The 25,698-nt window shown below is 42.8% G+C and overlaps 1 protein-coding gene across 1 annotated transcript in view; it reads left to right on the top strand.

Annotated features, from left to right (window-relative positions):
• The window catches only part of ACOT11 (acyl-CoA thioesterase 11), a 106,273-nt gene that overhangs the window by 59,511 nt on the left and 21,064 nt on the right, over positions 1-25,698 (top strand). Inside the window, exons 8-12 of the mRNA XM_053693434.1 lie at positions 80-199; positions 6,630-6,774; positions 8,277-8,332; positions 10,884-10,950; positions 12,609-12,692. Coding sequence (XP_053549409.1) covers positions 80-199; positions 6,630-6,774; positions 8,277-8,332; positions 10,884-10,950; positions 12,609-12,692 — 472 coding nt within the window. The remainder of the gene's footprint in view (positions 1-79; positions 200-6,629; positions 6,775-8,276; positions 8,333-10,883; positions 10,951-12,608; positions 12,693-25,698) is intronic.

Below are 25,698 nucleotides of genomic sequence, written 5' to 3'. Positions count from 1 at the left end.
TTCACTTGTTAGCACTGATGCAAATGAATTAGTTTGTTGGGACCACACCAGTAATAAGATGTTACCTTTATTCCCACAGCCGTCTATGTCACATGCACCCCACCCTAAAGACCATTGAGATGTTTCATTTCCGGGGACCTTCTCAAGTTGGGGACCGACTGATTCTTAAAGCCATTGTGAACAACGCATTTAAGGACAGGTGAGTTGCAGGGGACCCTAGGGCAGCAGTCGCCAACCAGTGGTCCGTGAGAAGATGTTGGTGGTCCGTGAGACCATCAAGCAGGTATTAATCTCCTCTGATAGCATAACCCTGTCACGCCGCAACTCCCTACAGTGCCTGGCTAGACACGAGTGAAAACCGACGGAGGAGGAGTTAAATTACAATCTCACTATGCACGTTGCGTAGTACAGCGCAACTTGCGTAGCTAGATTGTATTTTTAACTCCTCCCGCCCGGCGCGCTGCTCAGAGGAAGATGCTTCAATTCTAAAGCCAGCAGAGGTTGGTATAGTCTTGGCTTGAAATAGTGGAATTTAGGGACACTCAACCAAACTTTTTTCTTTTGTGATTCAGATAGAGCATGCAATTTTCAGCAACTTTCTAATTTACTCCTATTATCAATTTTTCTTCGTTCTCTTGCTATCTTTATTTGAAAAAGGAGGCATCTAAGCTAAGGAGCCAGCCAATTTTTGGTTCAGAACCATGGTCAGCAATTGTTTATTGGTGGGTGAATTTATCCACCAATCAGCAAGAACAACCCAGGTTGTTCACCAAAAATGGGCCGGCATCTAAACTTACATTCTTGCTTTTCAAATAAAGATACCAAGAGAATGAAGAAAATTTGATAATAGTAAAGTAAAACAGTAAATTAGAAAGTTGCTTAAAATTGCATACTCTATCTGAATCACGAAAGATAAAATTTGGCTTCAGTGTCCCTTTAAGTATATAAGAAAAGAAAATCTTAAAAAAAAATAAAAAATTGTAATAATAATTTTCCCGCACACAAAGCCATTCCACCTGATTTTCAGTTATTGCCATCCCAGTAATTGGATCAGCCATATCCCACCAGTATTATATTAGTTGCCAGTAACATCAGTCGTGGTTATCTGACATCCATATTGAGAGTTTTCGGATATAAACTTCATTTATGATTCCAATGTCTGTCCATGATCATAAGAAGTTTTGAATAATTCCTAAATGGGGAGGTAACTTGGAAGTCTTGGGGTCCTTTTAAACATAATTCTTTTTTTCTTACTTTCTGCCTCTCTGTTTCCAGCTCAAAAGTAGGCACTCACCCTTCATCTGTCATTTGGAAGTATTCTCTCAGTTCTGTCATTCAGTTAGTTAATTCCAAAAAATAATTCTTACAAATGTGTAAATATATACATAATGTAAACTTAGCTATGGTTATACTAGTTATGTACAGTATGTGTGTATATACTGTGTGTGTGCGTATATGTATGTATGCAGAGGCGTATTATGGCCTAGGCCAACAAGGCCGGTGCCTAGGGCAGCAGATTTGGGAGGGGCAGCACATCTGCCCTATCCTCTCTCTAAAAGCCAGCACACAGTACAGTGAGCAATAAAGGGCAGGCTTTTACAGAGAAGACAAGGCACGTGCGCTGATTAAGGTTGCTCTTCACAGGCAGTGCTCCTTTAAATTGTTGCCCGGGGAAATGCTTATAAGGTGAGGCTGGAGGAGAATAAACAAACAACATTTTACACACTAACCCCAAAAAATATTAAGGGGAAAAAAGGCCTAAAACCTTTGGGGGGGGCCAGCAGATTTTTTTAGTGTCTAGGGCAGCACAAAGCCTTAATACGCCACTGTATGTATGTATGTGTGTGTGTGTATATATATATATATATATATATATATATATATATATATATATATATATATATATATATATATATATATATATATATATATATATATATATATATATATATATATATACACACACACACACACACACACACACAGAGATGATGACATCATCAGACCTCTGCAGGAAGTGCTGGGAGAATCTAACAGTCAGTGAGAGGGATGGCAGAAGTAATTTTGTGAAAACACAGCCGTATAACCAATGTGTGTGTGAGAGTAGTATCCCTTCCCTATTGTGCTTTATGTCCTGGCAGCCACAGATAAAGAAGCAAATTGGGAATTCCTTGGTTTCCCCACTGCAGGTCACACAAAACAAGTGTGCATTGTGCCTGCTTTATCTGCAGTGATCAGTGTAAAATGTGTGTCAGATTATAGGTGCTCAAATGCACACACTTCAAATGTAGCTGTGGGACAATGAGTGAAATAGCCTTATGTTTATTATTTACATGTTTCAAAACATCTCCTATTTGTCCCCAAGGTTGTTTTATTATATATATATATATATATATATATATATATATATATATTATATACACATATACACATACATACACACACAATACACACACTGTGTATATATATATATATATTGTTTGTGTGTGTGTGTATATCTGTGTGTATATATATATATATATATATATATATATATTTATAATTTGTCTGTATATACATACTGTATATACTGTGTGTGTGCTGGTAAATATCATTAATAATATCTGTACAAGTAATGTACTGCTTGGCACTCAAACTTATTGTCACGTAAAAGCTTATTTGATCATTAGTAGGGTCATTGGTAGAGCTACACATGCAAACAGTGTCCACTGGCTGTGTCATATGTGGGAGACAAATGTAACCCCTGCACTGCCATAAATCTGGTATATGTAACTGCTGCGGCACTGCCAGACATCTTATAAATGTAACCCCTATACTCCTTGAGATATGACACATGTAACCGCTGCTCTTCCAGAAACACAAACAAATCTAAGTCCTGAACAGCCAGAGATCTGATAAATGTAACCCCTGGACTGCCACACTAGGTCTGCTCTTATTTTGACTCTCATACATGCTTTTTAAATGTGTGCCCCCTCGTGAAAAAAAAATGCCCCCCCCCCATTTCATTCATTCTGGAGCCAACCCTGCACACACACACACATTATAGAGGTTTTTACATTTTTTAAAAACTCATGTAAGTGGTCCACGGGATTCAAAAACGGTATGTTTAGTGGTCCCTGAGGTCCGAAAGGTTGGTGACCCCTGCCCTAGGGTGCCTCTCAGGCTTTTGCTTCACAACACCTTGCTGGGGCAGGTTTTTTACGCTTTATAACAAACACCTTTGGTGGCTACAGGAGCAGCAGATTTCTAGGACTCTTGTTTTTTTGAAGGGCTCATGAGTAACGCAGAGAGTATTGCGTGCCGGTGTATTGTGTCTGTAGAATACTCATCTGCTTTATGGCTGTGAAGTGAGCAACTCACCCACAGGTCAATCAGAATCTGATATCCAGGAATTTTAATTACATAGGAAGAAGATTATTCTGAGGTTTCAAGGAATATAAATGTTATTCAGTGGGTTGGAGGTAATTACAGAGATCTGACATACATGACAATAGCTTGGCCTCTCTGCCCAACACAATGTAGTATTAAATGACATAGGAGGAAAGGGGAGTACCTCAGTATGCTTAGTCATCTGGTGTGAGATGCTGAATATTGTGTACTACTTACTTGTGATACTATATTGGTCTTCAGTCTAGGGTGATTCTAGATTTAAAGGGACACTAAACCCAATTTTTTTTCTTTCATGATTCAGATAGAGCATGTAATTTTACGCAACTTTCTAATTTAATCCTATTATCAATTTTTTATTTGTTTTCTTGCTATCTTTATTTGAAAAAGCAGGAATCTAAAGGTAAGGAGCCGGCCCATTTTTGGTTCAGACCCGGATAGCACTTGCTGATTCTTGGCTACGTTTAGCACCAATCAGCAAGCGCAACACAGGTGCTAAACCAAAAATGGGCCGACTCCTTAGCTTTTTTCAAATAAAGATAGCAAGAGAACAAAGAAAAAATGATAATAGTAGTAAATTAGAAAGTTTCTTACAATTGCATGCTCTATCTGAATCATGAAAGAAAAAAATTGGGTTTAGTGTCCCTTTAATAATCTGGTGGCAACTGAGCAGAATGTTTCTGCTTTAACATCCTCCTGCTGAGCTGAGGTTCCAGGTTGCTGCTGTTTCTGGTTGAAGAGGTGGGAGAATGTGAATGTCACTCCAGGGAGCTCATAAAAGCATGTGCATGTACAACTGGACTGTACTACACAGTAAAGGAACATTAAACTATACACATGTATCTATGTTTTTGCATAAGCAGCTGGGATTTATTGGCTGATAAGAAGAACCTCCACTGTTTTATTGATGTTTATTTGTTTTTGTTTTTACCACAGTACAGGAACATCCATTAAACAAACTATAAAACACTTTATACAAAGAGGGAAAAGATAATAATGCATCTCTTTAAGGGCCGTTGACACGGTTGACGTTCAGGATGCAATAGAATCAATGGCTTTTGGTAGAGCCCCTTGGCCCCCTTAGAGCCTATACTGCTGGTATTGTTACTGGTATTGATAATGGTACTGGCATTGATAATGGTACTGGCATTGTTATGGGAACTGGCATTGTTAGTGGTATTGATAATGGTACTGGCATTGTTACTGGCACTGGCATTAATAATGGTACTGGCATTGTTACTGGTACTGGCATTGTTATGGGCACTGGCATTGTTACTGGCATTGATAATGGTACTGGCATTGTTATGGGCACTGGCATTGTTACTGGTATTGATAATGGTACTGGCATTGTTATGGGCACCGGCATTGTTACTGGCATTGATAATGGTACTGGCATTGTTATGGGCACTGGCATTGTTACTGGTATTGATAATGGTACTGGCATTGTTACTGGCACTGGCATTATTAATAATGGTACTGGCATTGTTACTGGCACTGGCATTGTTATGGGCACTGGCATAGTTACTGCCATTGATAATGGTACTGGCATTGTTACTGGCACTGGCATTGTTATGGGCACTGGCATTGTTACTGGCATTGATAATGGAACTGGCATTGTTACAGGCATTGATAATGGTACTGGCATTGTTATGGGCACTGGCATTGTTACTGGTATTGATAATGTTACTGGCATTGTTACTGGCACCAGCATTGTTAATAATGGTACTGGCATTGGCACTGGCACTGGCATTGTTATGGGCACTGGCATTGTTACTGGCATTGATAATGGAACTGGCATTGTTACAGGCACTGGCATTGTTATGGGCACTGGCACTGTTACTGGCATTGATTATCGTACTGGCATTGTTACTGATATTGTTATGGGCACTGGCATTGTTACTGGCATTGATGATGGTACTGGCATTGGTACTGGCATTGTTTTACAGGCTCTAGCATTATTACTGGGAGAAGAAGATTTTAAGACTTTAGTAAAATGTTAAGTGACATTGTGGGTGAAAAAAAGGTTTTGTACATGCAAGAGTTTAACAACCAGATGGTAAACACTGGGTAGTGCTTTTTTCAGGCCTTTCTTGGTTTGTATTTGGATCATGGAAAAAAAAGATGGTCAGATTTTTCTGGATTTGTGTGTTCTGGAGCTGATGGGAGGCGCTCACTGGGATCCTTTTGTTGCCTATGGCTGGTTAACGTCCCTGCACAGGGCAGGACATGTGTCTGACAGAGCTCACACTACATTTCTGACCTTGTGGGACTTTGGATGAGTTTCTGGTCAAAGTGACAAGGATCAGGGAATATACAGATAAAACCGCTGCATAAGGACGGTTTATGTGTTTATTGTCTGTTCTATACGAAGCTTCAGAATCTTACTGAGCCATAAACCAATTTATCACTGTTTGAAGCGTCATTTTCATTTTGTTGTGTGCAAATAGCTGCAATTTGTGTCCCTTGTACAAGTAATAGGAATCTCTGTAGCTGGCAATATCACTATTTCATGATTCAGACACAATTATACAAAACCTTCTAGTTTGTGTCTAATATCACATGTATGTCTTTCTATTGGTTTCCTTTGTTAAAGCATAGTTCCTTCTATGAGAGCATACTGAGGTAGTCTCAGGACAGTGCACATGACTTGTGCACTCTATGTATAAAATTGTTACAAACACAGCTGCCATATAGTGCACAAGTCACGTGCACGCTCCCGCAGCTACCTCTGTATGCTCTCATGGAGGGAACTAAATGTCAAGAAAAGTTACAAGAGACAGAGGTAAATTTAACATCCAGTCACTTCTCTTATCCATCCCCATTCACCCACATGTATTCCCAGTAAACTCCTGTACGTTACCACAATCTTTACCTAGGGCAGGTTATAAAGAAAGGGAGAAAACATGTATTTACATCATTAGACAGGAAAAAACTCCCATCTTCTGTCTCCTCTTCCTCCTCCAAAGTTATAGGAGAGGTCTTAAATTGCATTGCTATTTGTTTTTGGACACCATCCGTTTGCTGTTTAATAAAGTTATCTCCTTTTATCAAAAATTTCCGGATCACATTTACTTTATACATTTCCAGATCATAGTGCATAGTGCCGATGTAGCTTGATTGTGTTTAGCTTATATTCATCTTGTGTTGCAGGGTCAGGGAGTTAGACATTGTACCTGATTGTTCCCTTGTGTTTCAGGGTCAAGGAGTTAGACGATGTACCTGACTGTCCCCTTGTTTTGCAGTATGGAGGTGGGGGTCTGTGTGGAAGCGTTCTGTCATGAGGTGGAGGTCCCTAGGAGACATATAAACAGTGCTTTCATGACCTTCATGGTTCTAGATGAAAATAACCACCCGCGAATTCTACCACGCATCAAACCAGAACCAGGGGTAGGTGAAGATCTGTGTTGTCCATGAATGTCAACATGTGATGTTGTTTGGTGTTTTCTGTTGGTGTTTGCCTGCAAATTGTGTGTCTGCAGGCTAGGATTACACAATCTCTCTCTAAATCTCTCTCTCTCTCTCACACATACACACATACATACACACATACATACACATACACACACTTAACAACACAATTACACATCTATACACACACTCATAATTACACACACAATCACATACAGTATATACACACAATCTCACACACACATGCGTACACCCACATAATCTTACACACACAGATATATATTCAAACACACAATTACACACATACATACTCGCACACAAACATACACACATTATCACACACACACACAATTGCATATACATAATCACTCATGCATACATATAATCACACGTTTACATACACACATATAATCATACTCTTACATATAACATACAAACACATAATCTCATACATACATATAAACACATAATCTTACGCACACACACACACATACATAAATGCACGAACGCACACATACCCTGATAGATATTCATGCCTGCACACCTACCCACATATAATACACAGATACATACACTTTTATAAGGGCACACATACACAAACACACATGTACACATATATATACATAAATACACATGCATACACAAACACACATGTACACAGAAACATACACAAACACATATGTACACAGATAAATACATAAAAACACAAACACATGCATTTACACAGATACATACACAAACACACATGTACACAGATAGATACACAAACACACATGTACACAGATACATACACAAACATACACATGCATTTACAGAGATACACACATGTACACAGATACATACATAAACATACACACGCATGCGCGCGCACACACAAATATACATACACACACTCCTAACTGCTAATAACGATACTTTGAAATCTCAACAAATATACTTTTTGTCTGTCTTGTGTTTTTCTTTTTCTTAGTATAGAATAAATCCTTAAAAGATTAAAACTTCATTATACAGCCGTCTGTTTGTTTTTTCCCCTTTAGAACTGCTATGTGCACTGCTGCTGTGCTGGGTGATCACTTACTAATCCTGCATGTGCTCCTCTGGCCCAGCAAACAGCATCTGGCTTAAAGGGACAGTCTAGTCAAAATTAAACTTTCATGATTCAGATAGGGCATGCAATTTTAAACAACTTTAACATATTCATCCACAGCAAGTGTCACAGTGTGAGCTATAATGTTTTGTGCCTTCACCTACTGATGTATAACTGCAGGTTTGTGTGATAAGCAAGCAGGGCCGACTCTATAACATGACCCTGCAGGACAAGAAGACACAGTGGCATTTGGTGACACATAGGGAGATCATATTCCAGTTAATATTGTTTTTAATTGAAACGACTCTCACATGAGCTGGGTTTCAGCATGTACTCGAGTGAGAGTCTGCTGACTATATTTATAACAAACAGCATTATTTTTATATTTTAACAGGATGGAGAGAGACGCTACAAAGAAGCAAATGCTCGAAGAAAGATCCGCTTGGACCGGTGAGTCTGAGTTTACAGGGTTTTTCTATCCATGCAATGCACATGTGTCCTTTACATAAACTATATACTGGTGTTAACCCCACCTCAATGTCATGTAGTGATATATACTGCTGTCATAGGGCCTCATGTTCTAAAGCTCTCTGCTCAGGTGAGATGATCTAAAGCTCTCTGCTCACGTGATATGATCTAAAGCTCTCTGCTCAGGTGAGAGAATCTAAAGCTCTCTGCTCAGGTGAGATGATCTAAAGCTCTCTGTTCAGGTGAGATGATCTAAAGCTCTCTGCTCAGGTGAGATGATCTAAAGCTCTCTGCTCAGGTGAGATGATCTAAAGCTCTCTGCTCAGGTGAGATGATCTAAAGCTCTCTGCTCACGTGATATGATCTAAAGCTCTCTGCTCAGGTGAGAGGATCTAAAGCTCTCTGCTCTGGTGAGATAATCTAAAGCTCTTTGCTCAGGTGAGAGGATCTAAAGCTCTCTGCTCAGGTGAGAGGATCTTAAGCTCTCTGCTCAGGTGAGAGGATCTAAACCTCTCTGCTCAGGTAAGAGGATCTAAAGCTCTCTGCTCACGTGAGATGATTTAAAGCTCTCTGCTCAGGTGAGATGATCTAAAGCTCTCTGCTCACGTGAGAGGATCTAAAGCTCTCCGCTCAGGTGAGAGGATCTAAAGCTCTCCGCTCAGGTGAGAGGATCTAAAGCTCTCCGCTCAGGTGAGAGGATCTAAAGCTCTCTGCTCAGGTGAGATGATTTAAAGCTCTCTGCTCAGGTAAGATGATCTAAAATGATCCTCCAGCACTGTGAGATCCCGAGTGAAATTCTTAAAATACAGATTTTGCTTTACTTCTAAAAGAGGGAATTCCCTGCATTTCTGTATGTGAAGGAGTGAGAAGCCCAGTGCAATCTAGCATTGCATGAGCTAAGAGTTCTGCTGCATTTACACTTTGTGCTTTATATTTTATATCACTTTACACTTCAGTTTTTATTACATTTAAACTTTGCATTTTCTATTTTATTTTGTATGCAGCAGTGTATTTAGGACTGTGATTTACAAATATTGATTATGCTTTCACAGTTTCTATGTAACTTTGTGTATTTATGTGTATATTTTAAAAAATGAAATTGCACTTTGTATTTCTTCTATTTAAAATAAAACAGAAAAATTTGACAGCTTAAGTTTTCCAGAGAGCTTTATTACTTTTTATGGGTCTGATAAGCAAATATTATATAGTCTGAATTCTCTAAGAAAAAAGACGGAACCTGGAAGTCCTAGAGAGATAAGAGACGCCTTCCATAGAAATTAATGAAGCTCTCTGGGATACAGAATTTCACAGGGGAGAAAGAAGGTAACGGTATATGTAAAATCATTGCTGGATCTAAATCTAAATTAATTAAAATATAAAATCGAAAGTGCAACTCTTAAATGTTATAATACTGAAAGGACCCAATCTGAAGTGTAAAGTAATATAAAGTACAAAGTGTAAATGCAACAAAGCTCTCATGTCATACAGTGTTATATTGCACTGGGCTTCACATATAGAAATGAGAGAGATTATCTAGTCTGGAGATAAATTACAGTGCAGACTTCACAGGGGCTGAACTCACTGAATTCTCTAAGAAAAAGGGCGGAACTTGGATGTCTTAGAGATATGAGAGATGCCTTCGATAGAATGTAATGAAGCTCTCTGGGATACAGAATTTCACATGGGAGAGAGAAGGTAACTGGGGAACACCTGGGGCTGATATAAAGGCTCAGTTTGCATCAATTACAAACAAAACTGAAATGTTTTCACAACAATTTAACTTGTTTTTGCCTATAGTTTAGTATATATTCCTTTTCTGTCTGTTAAATAAGTGTATTGTGAATGTTGATCAAACTTCATCTGCATTTCACAACACTTTTGAGAGAGCTGCCCAGGGGACTGCCCTGTCCCTCCCACTTTCTGAAGCTGTGTTAAAGTAACTTGTTGTGAAGCTGTTAAAGTAACTTTAAAAATATTATCAGAATTTGTAAAATCACTCCTGGATCTAAATCTAAATGTATTAAATTTAAAGTGAAAAGCTTAAATGCAATAATACCGAAAGGACCCAATCTTAAAAATAAATGAATACAAAGCACAAAGTGTAAGTGTAACAAAACCCTCATATCATGCAGTGCTATATTGCACTGGCTTGTGTCTCCGTGCTGGAGAGTTCCGCCCTTTTTCTTTTGATCATTCAGCGAGTTCAGCCCCTGTGAAGTTTACATTTATGATTATCAGGGCCATAGTGAGGAGCACCAATTATCTAAGAATAAGCCAGTTTCTGTGGGTACATTGTGTTAAAAAGAGCAGAAGTAACACACCTGACAGATTAGCAGGTGCAAGTACTGAGGTTCTGATGGTCACTTCTCACAGTGTGAGTGGTCTGGAGATGGTTTCATTAGAGCTTTTTTCTATGTTGGTTATTATAGCAAATAGCAACACAATGAGCATATTCAGAGTTTAAGGAATCTCTTGCAGGACATTATTCCATCCTCGTCACATTGTATAAAAAGTTCTGTATTTTTCCCAACAGCAAATATGTCACCTCCTGCAAGCAGTCCGAGGTGCCACTGTCTGTCCCGTGGGATCCAAGTAACCAGGTAAAATAGAAGCCGAATACAATAATAACTACATTTATCCCAAACTTGCTATTTTTAAAACTCTTCACAAGCAAATGTTTTTGTTTAAACCAGTTTGTATATAATGTGTTTTTTTTCTTCTGTTATTATTTGTATGTTATGTTCTACAAACACTTAAACTTTCTGCACAATCACTTGCTAGCAAAATATTCAGTTGTCATCACTACTCTGTAGCCACCTGTCCTCCAGTTTGCCCACTTGTGCAGCTCAATATTGGACACAACTTCATGATATTAGCCCAACATTTGCTCTGGTATATATGGTGTGACCATAAGATATATATAGTACATAACCCTGGGATTTAGTGACATCTGAGGTGTAGCTGTGCAGAGCAGGAGACGTGTAACTGTGCAGAGCAGGAGACGTGTAGCTGTGCAGAGCAGGAGACGTGTAGCTGTGCAGAGCAGGAGACGTGTAGCTGTGCAGAGCAGGAGACGTGTAGCTGTGCAGAGCAGGAGACGTGTAGCTGTGCAGAACAGCAGAGGTGTAGCTGTGCAGAGCAGCAGACGTGTAGAGCAGCAGAAGTGTAACTGTGCAGAGGAGGAGACTTGTAGCTCTGCAGAGGAGGAGACTTGTAGCTCTGCAGAGGAGGAGACTTGTAGCTCTGCAGAGGAGGAGACTTGTAGCTCTGCAGAGGAGGAGACTTGTAGCTCTGCAGAGGAGGAGACTTGTAGCTCTGCAGAGGAGGAGACTTGTAGCTCTGCAGAGGAAGAGACTTGTAGCTCTGCAGAGGAAGAGACTTGTAGCTCTGCAGAGGAGGAGACTTGTAGCTCTGCAGAGGAGGAGACTTGTAGCTCTGCAGAGCAGGAGACGTGTAGCTCTGCAGAGCAGGAGACGTGTAGCTCTGCAGAGCAGGAGACGTGTAGCTCTGCAGAGCAGGAGACGTGTAGCTCTGCAGAGCAGGAGACGTGTAGCTCTGCAGAGCAGGAGACGTGTAGCTCTGCAGAGCAGAAGACGTGTAGCTCTGCAGAGCAGCAGGCGTGCAGAGCAGGAGAAGTGTAGCTGTGCCAAACAGCAGCTGTGCAGAGCAGCTGGCGTGCAGCTGTGCAGAGCAGCAGGCGTGCAGTTGTGCAGAGCAGCAGGCGTGCAGCTGTGCAGAGCAGCAGGTTGGTAGAGTTATATTAAAGGGACACTCAATCAAAATTAAACTTTCATTATTCAGATAGAGCATGCCCTTTTAAACAACTTTCCAATTTACTTCCATTAACAAAATGTGTACAGTCTTTTTATATTTAAACTTTTTGAGTCACCAGCTCCTACTGAGCATGTGCAAGAATAAGTGTGTATGCGTTTGTGAATGGCTGATGGCTGTCACATGGTACGTGTATGCATTTGTGAATGGCTGATGGCTGTCACATGGTACAGGAGCAGTGGAAAAAGATATAACTTAAAATTGTCAGAAAAAAAATGTACTACTCATTTGAAGTTCAAAGTAAGTGCTATTGCATTGTCTTGTTATCTTGCATTTGTTGATTATGCAAATCTGCTGTGTTGACTGGTCCTTTAATGACATTCACACAAACTTGTATTTGAGGAGCGCTCTAACACGTGATTCTGAATTTTGCTTATCAGTAAGTTAAGAAAAATATGTTTTATACTTATTTTCTTTCCCATTTCAGGTATATCTTAGTTACAATAACGTTTCTGCACTGAAGATGTTAATGTCTAAAAACAACTGGACTTTGGCTTCTGAGATAGAAAAGGTACTGGGGATATTTTGGTGCATTTTGTGTTTGTATTTAATGAATTTCATGTGATAACTACATAGCACATGGCAACTCCGGGGTTAAATATGAAACTTTCTTTTGCAAACAAAAAATATTTAATAATAAAAGGGATGTATGTGTGATACCGTTAAGGAATATGATTGCAGGCTTTCAATATACTATTATTAGTTATTAAAGCTATTACATTTACACCCATAATGTTGTGAGGGTTTTTGCAAAAGGATTTTTTTTTCTCTTAATATTCTGGCTAACTCTGTACTTCCCTTTTACCCTTTTTCTGCATTAAAAAATATTATTGATGTGTGAAAAAAACACACAATAGTAGCAAATATGATCTTACGTTCTCTGAAGTTACATTCCAGATCAAGGTGGTTGTATATAGTGAATGCTGGTGGGAAACAGGACAGATTGTATTTATCACACTACCCATGGGTTTCCCACCAGCATTCACTATATACGAACGTAAGATCATATTTGCTACTATTGTGTGCTTTTTTTTTCACACATCAATAATATTTTTTAATGCAGAAAAAGGGTAAATGTATGTCTGCAGTGCGGTCTGAACTATAGCCATGGGATGTCTGCAGTGTGGTCTGGGCTATAGCCATGGGATGTCTGCAGTGCGGTCTGGACTATAGCCATGGGATGTCTGCAGTGCGGTCTGGACTATAGCCATGGGATGTCTGCAGTGCGGTCTGGACTATAGCCATGGGATGTCTGCAGTGCGGTCTGGACTATAGCCATGGGATGTCTGCAGTGCGGTCTGAACTATAGCCATGGGATGTCTGCAGTGCGGTCTGAACTATAGCCATGGGATGTCTGCAGTGTGGTCTGGGCTATAGCCATGGGATGTCTGCAGTGCGGTCTGAACTATAGCCATGGGATGTCTGCAGTGCGGTCTGAACTATAGCCATGGGATGTCTGCAGTGCGGTCTGGACTATAGCCATGGGATGTCTGCAGTGCGGTCTGAACTATAGCCATGGGATGTCTGCAGTGCGGTCTGAACTATAGCCATGGGATGTCTGCAGTGCGGTCTGAACTATAGCCATGGGATGTCTGCAGTGTGGTCTGGGCTATAGCCATGGGATGTCTGCAGTGCGGTCTGGACTATAGCCATGGGATGTCTGCAGTGCGGTCTGGACTATAGCCATGGGATGTCTGCAGTGCGGTCTGAACTATAGCCATGGGATGTCTGCAGTGTGGTCTGGGCTATAGCCATGGGATGTCTGCAGTGCGGTCTGGACTATAGCCATGGGATGTCTGCAGTGCGGTCTGAACTATAGCCATGGGATGTCTGCAGTGTGGTCTGGGCTATAGCCATGGGATGTCTGCAGTGCGGTCTGGACTATAGCCATGGGATGTCTGCAGTGCGGTCTGGACTATAGCCATGGGATGTCTGCAGTGCGGTCTGAACTATAGCCATGGGATGTCTGCAGTGCGGTCTGAACTATAGCCATGGGATGTCTGCAGTGTGGTCTGGGCTATAGCCATGGGATGTCTGCAGTGCGGTCTGAACTATAGCCATGGGATGTCTGCAGTGCGGTCTGAACTATAGCCATGGGATGTCTGCAGTGCGGTCTGGACTATAGCCATGGGATGTCTGCAGTGCGGTCTGAACTATAGCCATGGGATGTCTGCAGTGCGGTCTGAACTATAGCCATGGGATGTCTGCAGTGCGGTCTGAACTATAGCCATGGGATGTCTGCAGTGTGGTCTGGGCTATAGCCATGGGATGTCTGCAGTGCGGTCTGGACTATAGCCATGGGATGTCTGCAGTGCGGTCTGGACTATAGCCATGGGATGTCTGCAGTGCGGTCTGAACTATAGCCATGGGATGTCTGCAGTGTGGTCTGGGCTATAGCCATGGGATGTCTGCAGTGCGGTCTGGACTATAGCCATGGGATGTCTGCAGTGCGGTTTGGACTATAGCCATGGGATGTCTGCAGTGCGGTCTGGGCTATAGCCATGGGATGTCTGCAGTGCGGTCTGGACTATAGCCATGGGATGTCTGCAGTGCGGTCTGGACTATAGCCATGGGATGTCTGCAGTGCGGTCTGGACTATAGCCATGGGATGTCTGCAGTGTGGTCTGGGCTATAGCCATGGGATGTCTGCAGTGTGGTCTGAACTATAGCCATGGTTTGTTGGCAGTGCGGTTTGGACTATAGTCATGGGTTGTTGGCAGTGCAGTTTGGACTATAGCCATGGGATGTCTGCAGTGCGGTCTGGACTATAGCCATGGTTTGTTGGCAGTGCGGTATGAACTATAGTCATGGGATGTCTGCAGTGCGGTCTGAACTATAGCCATGGTTTGTTGGCAGTGCGGTTTGGACTATAGCCATGGGATGTCTGCAGTGCGGTCTGAACTATAGCCATGGGATGTCTGCAGTGTGGTCTGGGCTATAGCCATGGGATGTCTGCAGTGTGGTCTGAACTATAGCCATGGTTTGTTGGCAGTGCGGTTTGGACTATAGTCATGGGTTGTTGGCAGTGCAGTTTGGACTATAGCCATGGGATGTCTGCAGTGCGGTCTGGACTATAGCCATGGTTTGTTGGCAGTGCGGTATGAACTATAGCCATGGGATGTCTGCAGTGCGGTCTGGACTATAGCCATGGGATGTCTGCAGTGCGGTCTGGACTATAGCCATGGGATGTCTGCAGTGCGGTCTGGACTATAGCCATGGGATTTCTGCAGTGCGGTCTGGACTATAGCCATGGGATGTCTGCAGTGCGATCTGGACTATAGCCATGGGATGTCTGCAGTGCGGTCTGGACTATAGCCATGGGATGTCTGCAATGAGATCTGGGCTATAGACATGGGATGTCTGCAGTGAGATCTGGGCTATAGACATGGGATGTCTGCAATGAGATCTGGACTATATACATGGGATGTCTGCAATGAGATCTGGGCTATAGACATGGGATGTCTGCAATGAGATCTGGGCTATAGACATGGGATGTCTGCAATGAGATCTGGGCTATAGACATGGGATGTCTGCAATGAGATCTGGGCTATAGACATGGGATGTCTGCAGTGCAGTCTGGACTATAGCCATGGGTTGTTGGCAGTTTGGCCTGGACTATAGCCATGGGATGTCTGCAATGAGATCTGGGCTATAGACATGGGATGTCTTGTCAGTATATAGCAGGGTTATAATACAATGTATTTATTCTTTAAAATAACCTCCAGTTAAAATGTATATACAAAACAATTGAAATTAATATTTATTCCTAAATTCTTTAGATTAGTTAAAAATTATATGTTAAGTGGGATATATAGGAATAGCGCCCAAGATAAAGGGACCTTGCTGTCACTGATGATTAACCCCTTCAAAGAGAATCTAAATAAGTGATACAAAGTGTAAGTGGGTGACAGCGCTTAAAAACACAGGTCAGAACTATTTATATCAATTAATGTAATATTTTAAAATATATAGAAGTCTATGGTGGTTTTAGGAAACAAATATGTACGTGCTGGCAATAAAAGAATATAAATGAAGCTCAAATGCAGTTAAAATAAATAAACGTTACTACAAATAATTGCACATATTAAAAAATATACATAAGGGACGTCTCCCTTGAAATGCAATATATAAAAGACAATAAAACTAAAATGCCTACTTTCTCCAACATAGGTGTGTCCGGTCCACGGCGTCATCCTTACTTGTGGGATATTCTCTTCCCCAACAGGAAATGGCAAAGAGCCCAGCAAAGCTGGTCACATGATCCCTCCTAGGCTCCGCCTACCCCAGTCATTCTCTTTGCCGTTGCACCGGCAACATCTCCACGGAGATGGTTAAGAGTTTTTTTGGTGTTTAAATGTAGTTTTTATTCTTCAATCAAGTGTTTGTTATTTTAAAATAGTGCTGGTATGTACTATTTACTCTGAAACAGAAAAGAGATGAAGATTTCTGTTTGTAGGAGGAAGATGATTTTAGCAAACGTTACTAAAATCGATTGCTGTTTCCACACAGGACTGTTGAGATGAAGTAACTTCAGTTGGGGGAAACAGTTGGCAGACTTTTCTGCTTGAGGTATGACTGGCCACATTTCTAACAAGACTTTGTAATGCTGGAAGGCTGTCATTTCCCCTATGGGGACCGGTAAGCCATTTTCTTAGATTAAGTAAAAGAATAAAGGGCTTTATAAGGGCTTAAAAAACTGGTAGACATTTTTCTGGGCTAAAACGATTACTTTGCTAAGCATATTTGGCAGATTATAACTCTTAATAGTTATTATAATCTTGGGGATTTGTCATGAGATGCAGGACATATGCAGGACACAGCAATGATGGTACAACTCTATTTTATTACAGAGCATAGCAATACACATCCAGACAGGTTGATTGTACTAAACTAACTGCGACACAGACACCGGACCTAAGCCCCGCCCACCAGCTAGTGACATCACATCCTGCTATCATCACATCTTCCCCTTTTTCAAAGGCAAAGCATACATTCGCATATATTAAATAACAAGGTACACCAACAGGGTATACAACAACATTTTGTTTTAGAACATTATAAGAACAGATAGATTAGAAAACATGAACAAATAAATTACATCCTGACTTGGACATCGGGGTAGACTACCCTAGTCCACAGTGACCATGGGATTATTCTGCCCATACTTCCGGTCACTGTTCTAGCTAAAGTCAGTCCCTGTATCGGGCCGGAAGCCTCACCACTCTTCCGCTTGATGTAACTTTGCATGAACTGTCCTCTGATACAGAAGATGGTGAACAAGAGTCTGCTGGAGGCAAAGATATATCCCCGCTATGATCTTGCTGAGGGGAAGGCACCTCTCTTAGAACAGGGGATCCCACCGGCGGTGGTACTGAGGTATCCGGTTCCAGACTCTCAGGTACAGGCTGAAGATGTCTTCGGTTACGGCGTGTAACCGTCCCTCCCTCTGTAAGGACTGTGTAAGACCTTGGTTCTGGAGAGCGGCCCACTACCGTAGCAGGCGTCTTCCATTTCTTCTCATCATCCAGTTTAATTCTGACACTTTGGCCCGCTTTCAGTTCCTGTAAAGGCCTGACAGAATGTCTCCTGTCGTAGAAGAAACGATAACCCTTTTTGGCCTCTTCATCCCTCCTAAGGACTTCGTCCCGAGGAACAGGGCCAGGCGGCTTGAAGACACCCACTGAGGGTAAAGTGGTGCGAATCTGGCGTCCTAGCATCAGCTGTGCCGGGCTAAACCCGGTGGCTTGAATGGGCGTCGCCCTGTATGACAAGAGGGCTAGGTACGGTTCAGATTGCTTTAGGATGAATTTTGTTGTTTGAACTGCCCTTTCAGCCATTCCGTTGGCCTGCGGATAATGTGGACTTGACGTGGAATGTACAAAATCATATTCCCTGCTGAAAGCACTGAACTCTGTAGAAGCGAACTGCATGCCATTATCACTCACCAGCTCCATTGGAATGCCCCAGCGGGCGAACAAGCTCTTCAGGCGAATGATAACGGCCTGACTTGTGATATCATTCAGGGGTGCTATTTCCAAATACCTGGAATAGTAGTCGATAACAACAAGAAACTTTTCCCTGTGCAGTTCGCACAAATCAGCAGCTATTTTCTGCCACGGCCCGCAGGCAGCGGAGTAGACATTAAGGGCTCCCTTCTCTGAGTAGGCCGGCGTTCCCGGCAAAAGGCACATTTAGACACGTGATTTGCAATGTCGGAGCTGATCCCAGGCCACCACACAGCTGTAGCTGCTCTTTCTCTGCACTTTGTAATGCCTAAGTGGCCATCATGAATCCTGTTTAACATCTCCTTCCTCATGCTGACAGGAATTACAATACGGTCTTGGAACAGCACCAACCCCTCCAGCTCCGTGAGCTGCGACCTCTCTGGCTGGTAAGCATTTAAAGACATCCAGGCTGCCCGGCTCTCGGGCCAGCCATCTCTTATGTACCTTATAACTTCTTGCAGATCTGTGTCCAAATATGTCTCTTTCTTTATCTCTTCCAGTTTCCTTGAAGAAATGGACTTAGAGGCCAGAACTGAATCAACATACACTTTTACATCCGATTCTGTAGAGGATTCTTCAGCAGCAGCCAGCGGGAGCCTGGACAGTGTATCTGCCACAACCAGCTGCTTCCCCGGCACATGCACTGCCTGAACATTGAACCTGAGCAGTCTCATTAAAAGTCTCTGGCATCTCAAGGGTGTTTTGTCGATGTCATAAGAATTGATAAGAGGGACTAGCGGTTTGTGGTCAGTTTCCAGACTAAATTTCTCCAAACCCACTAGATAACGCTGAAAGCGCTCACAGGCCCAAACTGCAGCCAGGCACTCTTTCTCAATTTGAGCGTATTTTGACTCCGCAGCCGTCAGTGTGCGGGAACAGTAGGCGATGGGCTGTAGTTTGTTGTCATTCAGCTGCAGGAGTGCAGCCCCCAACCCATAACTGCTTGCATCAGCACTAACCACAGTCTTTTTTGAAGGGTCGTAGAACCCCAGCACTGGGGCAGACCCCAGCAGGGACTTAGCATGCAGGAACGCTTTTTCTTGTGAGGGTCCCCAGACCCAGGCAACATCTTTCTTAAGCAACTCTGTGATAGGGTGCAAAACTGTAGATAAATCTGGAAGAAACTTGCCCACGTAATTTACTAGGCCCAATATCTGTCTCAGCTCATGTACATCAGAAGGGCTTTTCATCTGTTCGATAGCCCGAATTTTCTCGGGGTCCGGCTTGATGCCATCCCCGTTGATGATATGCCCAAAGTAGCATAATTCCGTTTTCCTAAAATGACATTTTTCTTTATTCAGCTTCAGCCCAGACTCTTTGATAGCCTGCAGCACACAACTCAAACGCTGATCATGCTCTTCCACTGTAGACCCATACACTAGAATGTCGTCCATGACGACTGCTGTGCCCACGTGGCCACTCAGGAGAGAACTCATTTCCCTCTGAAAGATCTCAGGAGCGGAGGATATCCCAAAGGGAAGTCTGCAGAAACAGAACCGACCTACCGGAGTGATAAAGGTAGTCAGTTTGCGGCACTTTGGATCCAGGGGGATCTGCCAAAAGCCGCTAGAAGCGTCTAATGTGGAAAAGAACTTCGCCCCAGCCAACTTCGGGGCTATATCTTCCAGTGTCGGCAGCACAAATCTCTCCCTCTTCACTGCCTCATTCAACCTTTTCAGGTCCACACAGATGCGCACCTTTCCGTTTTTCTTTGCAACTGGAACAATGGGGGCACACCAATCAGTTGCTTCAACAACCTCTTCAATAACCCCCATAGACTTCATGCGCATGAGCTCTTTCTCCACTTGAGGCATAAGCGGGAACGGAATTCTACGAGGAGTAGAAATACTGTACGGGACTGCGTCACTTTTAAGTGCTATACGGACAGGTTTGCAGCTCAGTAGGCCCAACTCGCCAAACATATCTTCAGAGATCTCATTCACTCTGGCCACGAGGCCCAAGTCACAGGCTGCTTTTCTGCTCAATAAACTGTTAACACACTGACCTCGGATCACATGCACCCACATGGTGAACTTCCTTTGTTTGTACTCACAGCTGGCAAGAAATTTCCCCACACAATCAATGCGGCCACCAGGACTATGAACATTTGTAGTAACCTTCGCCAGCTGGGGCTGTCGAGGCAGTCTCATAAATTCAGCAAAAGACATTACAGTGATATCTGCTCCTGTGTCAATCTTAAAATCAACATTGGCTCCCATTACAGTAAAGGTAACTTTCCAATCTTCCTCTGAGCTTGTCCGTTCCACAACAGACCCCACAAAAGACACTTCCTGACCCTCCTGGTCACTGTCCACCTGCATCTCCTTAATGTATTCAGTTTTACACACCACTTCAAAATGGCCTATTCTGTTACATTTTCTGCATCTTTTATCTCTGGCCGGGCATATAGCACTCTGATCATGAGCCCGGTAGCACCGTGTGCATCGGCCATGTTGCGCCCATCCACTTCTAGGCCTTTCCAGTACTTTAGATCTACCGCTCACACTGTGCCTTTCACTAGTAATTTTCCTAGACTGTTGCACTTCATCCACAATACTCTCAGACCTCAGATCAGCACTTTGCTTTTTCACCAGTTCACTCTGGCGGGCCATCCTAATAGCCCCGTCTAATGTTAAATCAGGCTCTAACTGCAGCTTCAGGGAGACTTCAGCATCTGCAATTCCAATAACTATTCTGTCTCTGATTTGCTCTTCTTTAGCAACACCAAACTCACAGAATTCAGCTAATTCATACAGGCTGCGCAAAAATGACTCCACAGATTCTCCCACACGCTGATTACGTTTGTGAAAACAAGCTCTCTCATGAATCACATTTCTTTTGGGCACAAAGTGGGCACTGAGTTTATCCATAACTATATCAAAGTTAACTTCTTCCCCTTCTTGGAAAGTAAAAGCATTGAACACTGGCTCTACATCTTTCCCCATAGAGTATAAAAGAGAATTAACTTGTACTTCACCACTCTCCTTGTTCAGTTTGGATGCAATCCTGAAGCGCTGAAACCGCTGACGCCATGTGGGCCAAGCTGCAGGCTGAGAAAAGTCAAAAGGCTCAGGTGGGGTAAACTTTGACATCGTCATCATCAGAAACAGAAGCGTAGTCCAGAACTTCTGACACCATGTCATGAGATGCAGGACATATGCAGGACACAGCAATGATGGTACAACTCTATTTTATTACAGAGCATAGCAATACACATCCAGACAGGTTGATTGTACTAAACTAACTGCGACACAGACACCGGACCTAAGCCCCGCCCACCAGCTAGTGACATCACATCCTGCTATCATCACAGGATTGTTGTTAAAAAACGGCAGGCACTGTATTGGACACCTTTTTCAGATGGGGGCCTTTTCTAGTCATAGGCAGAGCCTCATTTTCGCGCCACTAATGCACAGTTGTTTTTGGAAAGCAAGGCATGCAGATGCATGTGTGAGGAGCTAAGAACCACTGAAAAAGCTTATAGAAGGCGTCATTTGGTATCGTATTCCCCTCTGGGCTTGGTTGGGTCTCAGCAAAGCAGATACCTGGGACTGTATAGGGGTTAAATGTAAAAACGGCTCCGGTTCCGTTATTTTAAGGGTTAAAGCTTTCAAATTTGGTGTGCAATACTTTTAAGGCTTTAAGACACTGTGGTGAAATTTTGGTGAATTTTGAACAATTCCTTCATGCTTTTTCACATATTCAGTAATAAAGTGTGTCCTGTTTAAAATTTAAAGTGACAGTAACGGTTTTATTTTAAAACGTTTTTTGTGCTTTGTTGACTAGTTTAAGCCTGCTTAACATGTCTGAACCATCAGATAAGCGATGTTCTATATGTATGAAAGCCAAGGTTTCTCCCCATTTAAATATATGTGATGATTGTGACATAGTGTCCAAACAAAGTAGGGATAATAATGCCATAGATATGATATTGCCCAAGATGATTCCTCTAATGAGGGGAGTAAGCATGGTACTGCATCATCCCCTTCTGTGTCTACACCAGTTTTGCCCACACAAGAGGCCCCTAGTACATCTAGTGCGCCAATACTTATTACCATGCAACAATTAACGGCTGTTATGGATAATTCTATTGCAAACATTTTATCTAAAATGCCTACTTATCAGAGAAAGCGCGATTGCTCTGTTTTAAACACTGAAGAGCAAGAGGACGCTGATGATAACGGTTCTGACATTCCCTCACACCAATCTGAAGGGGCCAGGAGGGAGGTTTTGTCTGAGGGAGAAATTTCAGATTCAGGAAAAATTTCTCAACAAGCTGAACCTGATGTTGTAACATTTAAATTTAAATTAGAACATCTCCGCGCACTGCTTAAGGAGGTATTATCTACTCTGGATGATTGTGACAATTTGGTCATTCCAGAGAAATTATGTAAGATGGACAAGTTGCTAGAGGTTCCGGTGCCCCCCGATGCTTTTCCTATACCCAAGCGGGTGGCGGACATAGTAAATAAGGAGTGGGAAAGGCCCGGCATACCTTTTGTTCCTCCCCCTATATTTAAGAAATTATTTCCTATAGTCGACCCCAGAAAGGACTTATGGCAGACAGTCCCCAAGGTCGAGGGGGCGGTCTCTACTCTAAACAAACGCACTACTATTCCCATAGAAGATAGTTGTGCTTTCAAAGATCCTATGGATAAAAAAATTAGAGGGTTTGCTTAAAAAGATGTTTGTTCAGCAAGGTTACCTTCTACAACCAATTTCATGCATTGTTCCTGTCACTACGGCAGCGTGTTTCTGGTTCGAAGAACTAGAAAAGTCGCTCAATAAAGAATCTTCGTATGAGGAGGTTATGGACAGAGTTCAAGCACTTAAATTGGCTAACTCTTTTATTTTAGATGCCGCTTTGCAATTAGCTAGATTAGCGGCGAAAAATTCAGGGTTTGCTATCGTGGCGCGCAGAGCGCTTTGGCTAAAGTCTTGGTCAGCGGATGTGTCTTCCAAGACAAAATTGCTTAACATCCCTTTCAAGGGTAAAACACTGTTTGGTCCTGATTTGAAAGAGATTATTTCAGACATCACCGGGGGAAAGGGCCACGCCCTTCCTCAGGATAGGTCTTTTAAGGCTAAAAATAAGCCTAATTTTCGTCCCTTTCGCAGAAACGGACCAGCCTCTAATTCTACATCCTCTAAGCAAGAGGGTAATACTTCTCAACCCAAACCAGCCTGGAGACCGATGCAAGGCTGGAACAAGGGTAAGCAGGCCAAGAAGCCTGCCACTGCTACCAAAACAGCATGAAGGGATGGCCCCCGATCCGGGACCGGATCTGGTGGGGGGCAGACTTTCTCTCTTTGCTCAGGCTTGGGCAAGAGATGTTCAGGATCCTTGGGCACTAGAAATAGTTTCTCAGGGTTATCTCCTGGAATTCAAGGAACTACCCCCAAGGGGAAGGTTCCACAGGTCTCAATTATCTTCAAACCAAATAAAAAGACAGGCGTTCTTACATTGTGTAGAAGACCTGTTAAAGATGGGAGTAATTCATCCAGTTCCAATAGGAGAACAAGGGATGGGGTTTTACTCCAACCTGTTCATAGTTCCCAAAAAAGAGGGAACATTCAGACCAATTTTAGATCTCAAGATCCTAAACAAATTTCTCAGGGTTCCATCGTTCAAAATGGAAACCATTCGAACGATCCTTCCTACCATCCAGGAAGGTCAATTTATGACCACGGTGGATTTAAAGGATGCGTACCTACATATTCCTATCCACAAGGAACATCATCAGTTCCTAAGGTTCGCTTTTCTGGACAAGCATTACCAGTTTGTGGCACTTCCATTCGGATTAGCCACTGCTCCGAGAATTTTCACAAAGGTACTAGGGTCCCTTCTAGCGGTTCTAAGACCAAGGGGCATTGCAGTAGTACCGTACTTGGACGACATCCTGATTCAAGCGTCGTCTCTGTCAAAAGCAAAGGCTCATACGGACATCGTCCTAGCCTTTCTCAGATCTCACGGATGGAAAGTGAACATAGAAAAAAGATCTCTGTCCCCGTCAACAAGAGTTCCCTTCTTGGGAACAATAATAGATTCCTTAGAAATGAGGATTTTTCTGACAGAGGTCAGAAAATCAAAACTTCTAAGCTCTTGTCAAGTACTTCATTCTGTTCTTCGTCCTTCCATAGCGCAGTGCATGGAAGTAATAGGATTGATGGTTGCAGCAATGGACATAGTTCCTTTTGCACGAATTCATCTAAGACCATTACAACTGTGCATGCTCAGACAGTGGAATGGGGATTATACAGACTTGTCTCCGACGATTCAAGTAGATCAAAGGACCAGAGATTCACTCCGTTGGTGGCTGATCCTGGACAACCTGTCACAGGGAATGAGCTTCCGCAGACCAGAGTGGGTCATTGTCACGACCGACGCCAGTCTGGTGGGCTGGGGCGCGGTCTGGGAACCCCTGAAAGCTCAGGGTCTATGGTCTCGGGAAGAATCTCTTCTCCCGATAAACATTCTGGAACTGAGAGCGATATTCAATGCTCTCAAAGCTTGGCCTCATCTGGCAAAGGCCAAATTCATAAGGTTTCAATCAGACAACATGACGACTGTTGCATATATCAATCATCAGGGGGGAACAAGGAGTTCCCTGGCGATGGAGGAAGTGACCAAGATAATTCAATGGGCGGAGGATCACTCCTGCCACTTGTCTGCAATCCACATCCCAGGATTGGAAAATTGGGAAGCGGATTTTCTGAGTCGTCAGACATTCCATCCGGGGGAGTGGGAACTCCATCCGGAAATCTTTGCCCAAATAACTCAATTATGGGGCATTCCAGACATGGATCTGATGGCCTCTCGTCAGAACTTCAAGGTTCCTTGTTACGGGTCCAGATCCAGGGATCCCAAGGCGACTCTAGTAGATGCACTAGTAGCACCTTGGACCTTCAACCTAGCTTATGTATTCCCACCGTTTCCTCTCATTCCCAGGCTGGTAGCCAGGATCAATCAGGAGAGGGCTTCGGTGATCTTGATAGCTCCTGCGTGGCCACGCAGGACTTGGTATGCAGACCTGGTGAATATGTCATCGGCTCCACCATGGAAGCTACCTTTGAGACAGGACCTTCTTGTTCAAGGTCCATTCGAACATCCGAATCTGGTTTCCCTCCAACTGACTGCTTGGAGATTGAACGCTTGATTTTATCAAAGCGTGGGTTTTCGGATTCTGTAATAGAAAGCCTGTAACTAGAAAAATTTACCATAAAATATGGAAAAAATATATCTGTTGGTGTGAATCTAAAGGATTCCCATGGAACAAGATAAAAATTCCTAAGATTCTATCCTTTCTACAAGAAGGTTTGGAGAAAGGATTATCTGCAAGTTCTCTGAAGGGACAGATCTCTGCTTTATCTGTTTTACTTCACAAAAGGCTGGCAGCTGTGCCAGACGTTCAAGCGTTTGTTCAGGCTCTGGTTAGAATCAAGCCTGTTTACAGACCTTTGACTCCTCCCTGGAGTCTTAATCTAGTTCTTTCAGTTCTTCAAGGGGTTCCG

Source organism: Bombina bombina, chromosome 10 (assembly GCF_027579735.1).
Source record: "Bombina bombina isolate aBomBom1 chromosome 10, aBomBom1.pri, whole genome shotgun sequence".
In the NCBI taxonomy this organism is placed as follows: domain Eukaryota; kingdom Metazoa; phylum Chordata; class Amphibia; order Anura; family Bombinatoridae; genus Bombina; species Bombina bombina.
The sequence above is the reverse complement of the archived record's forward strand: the minus strand, read 5'-3'. Positions and strand labels throughout refer to the sequence as shown.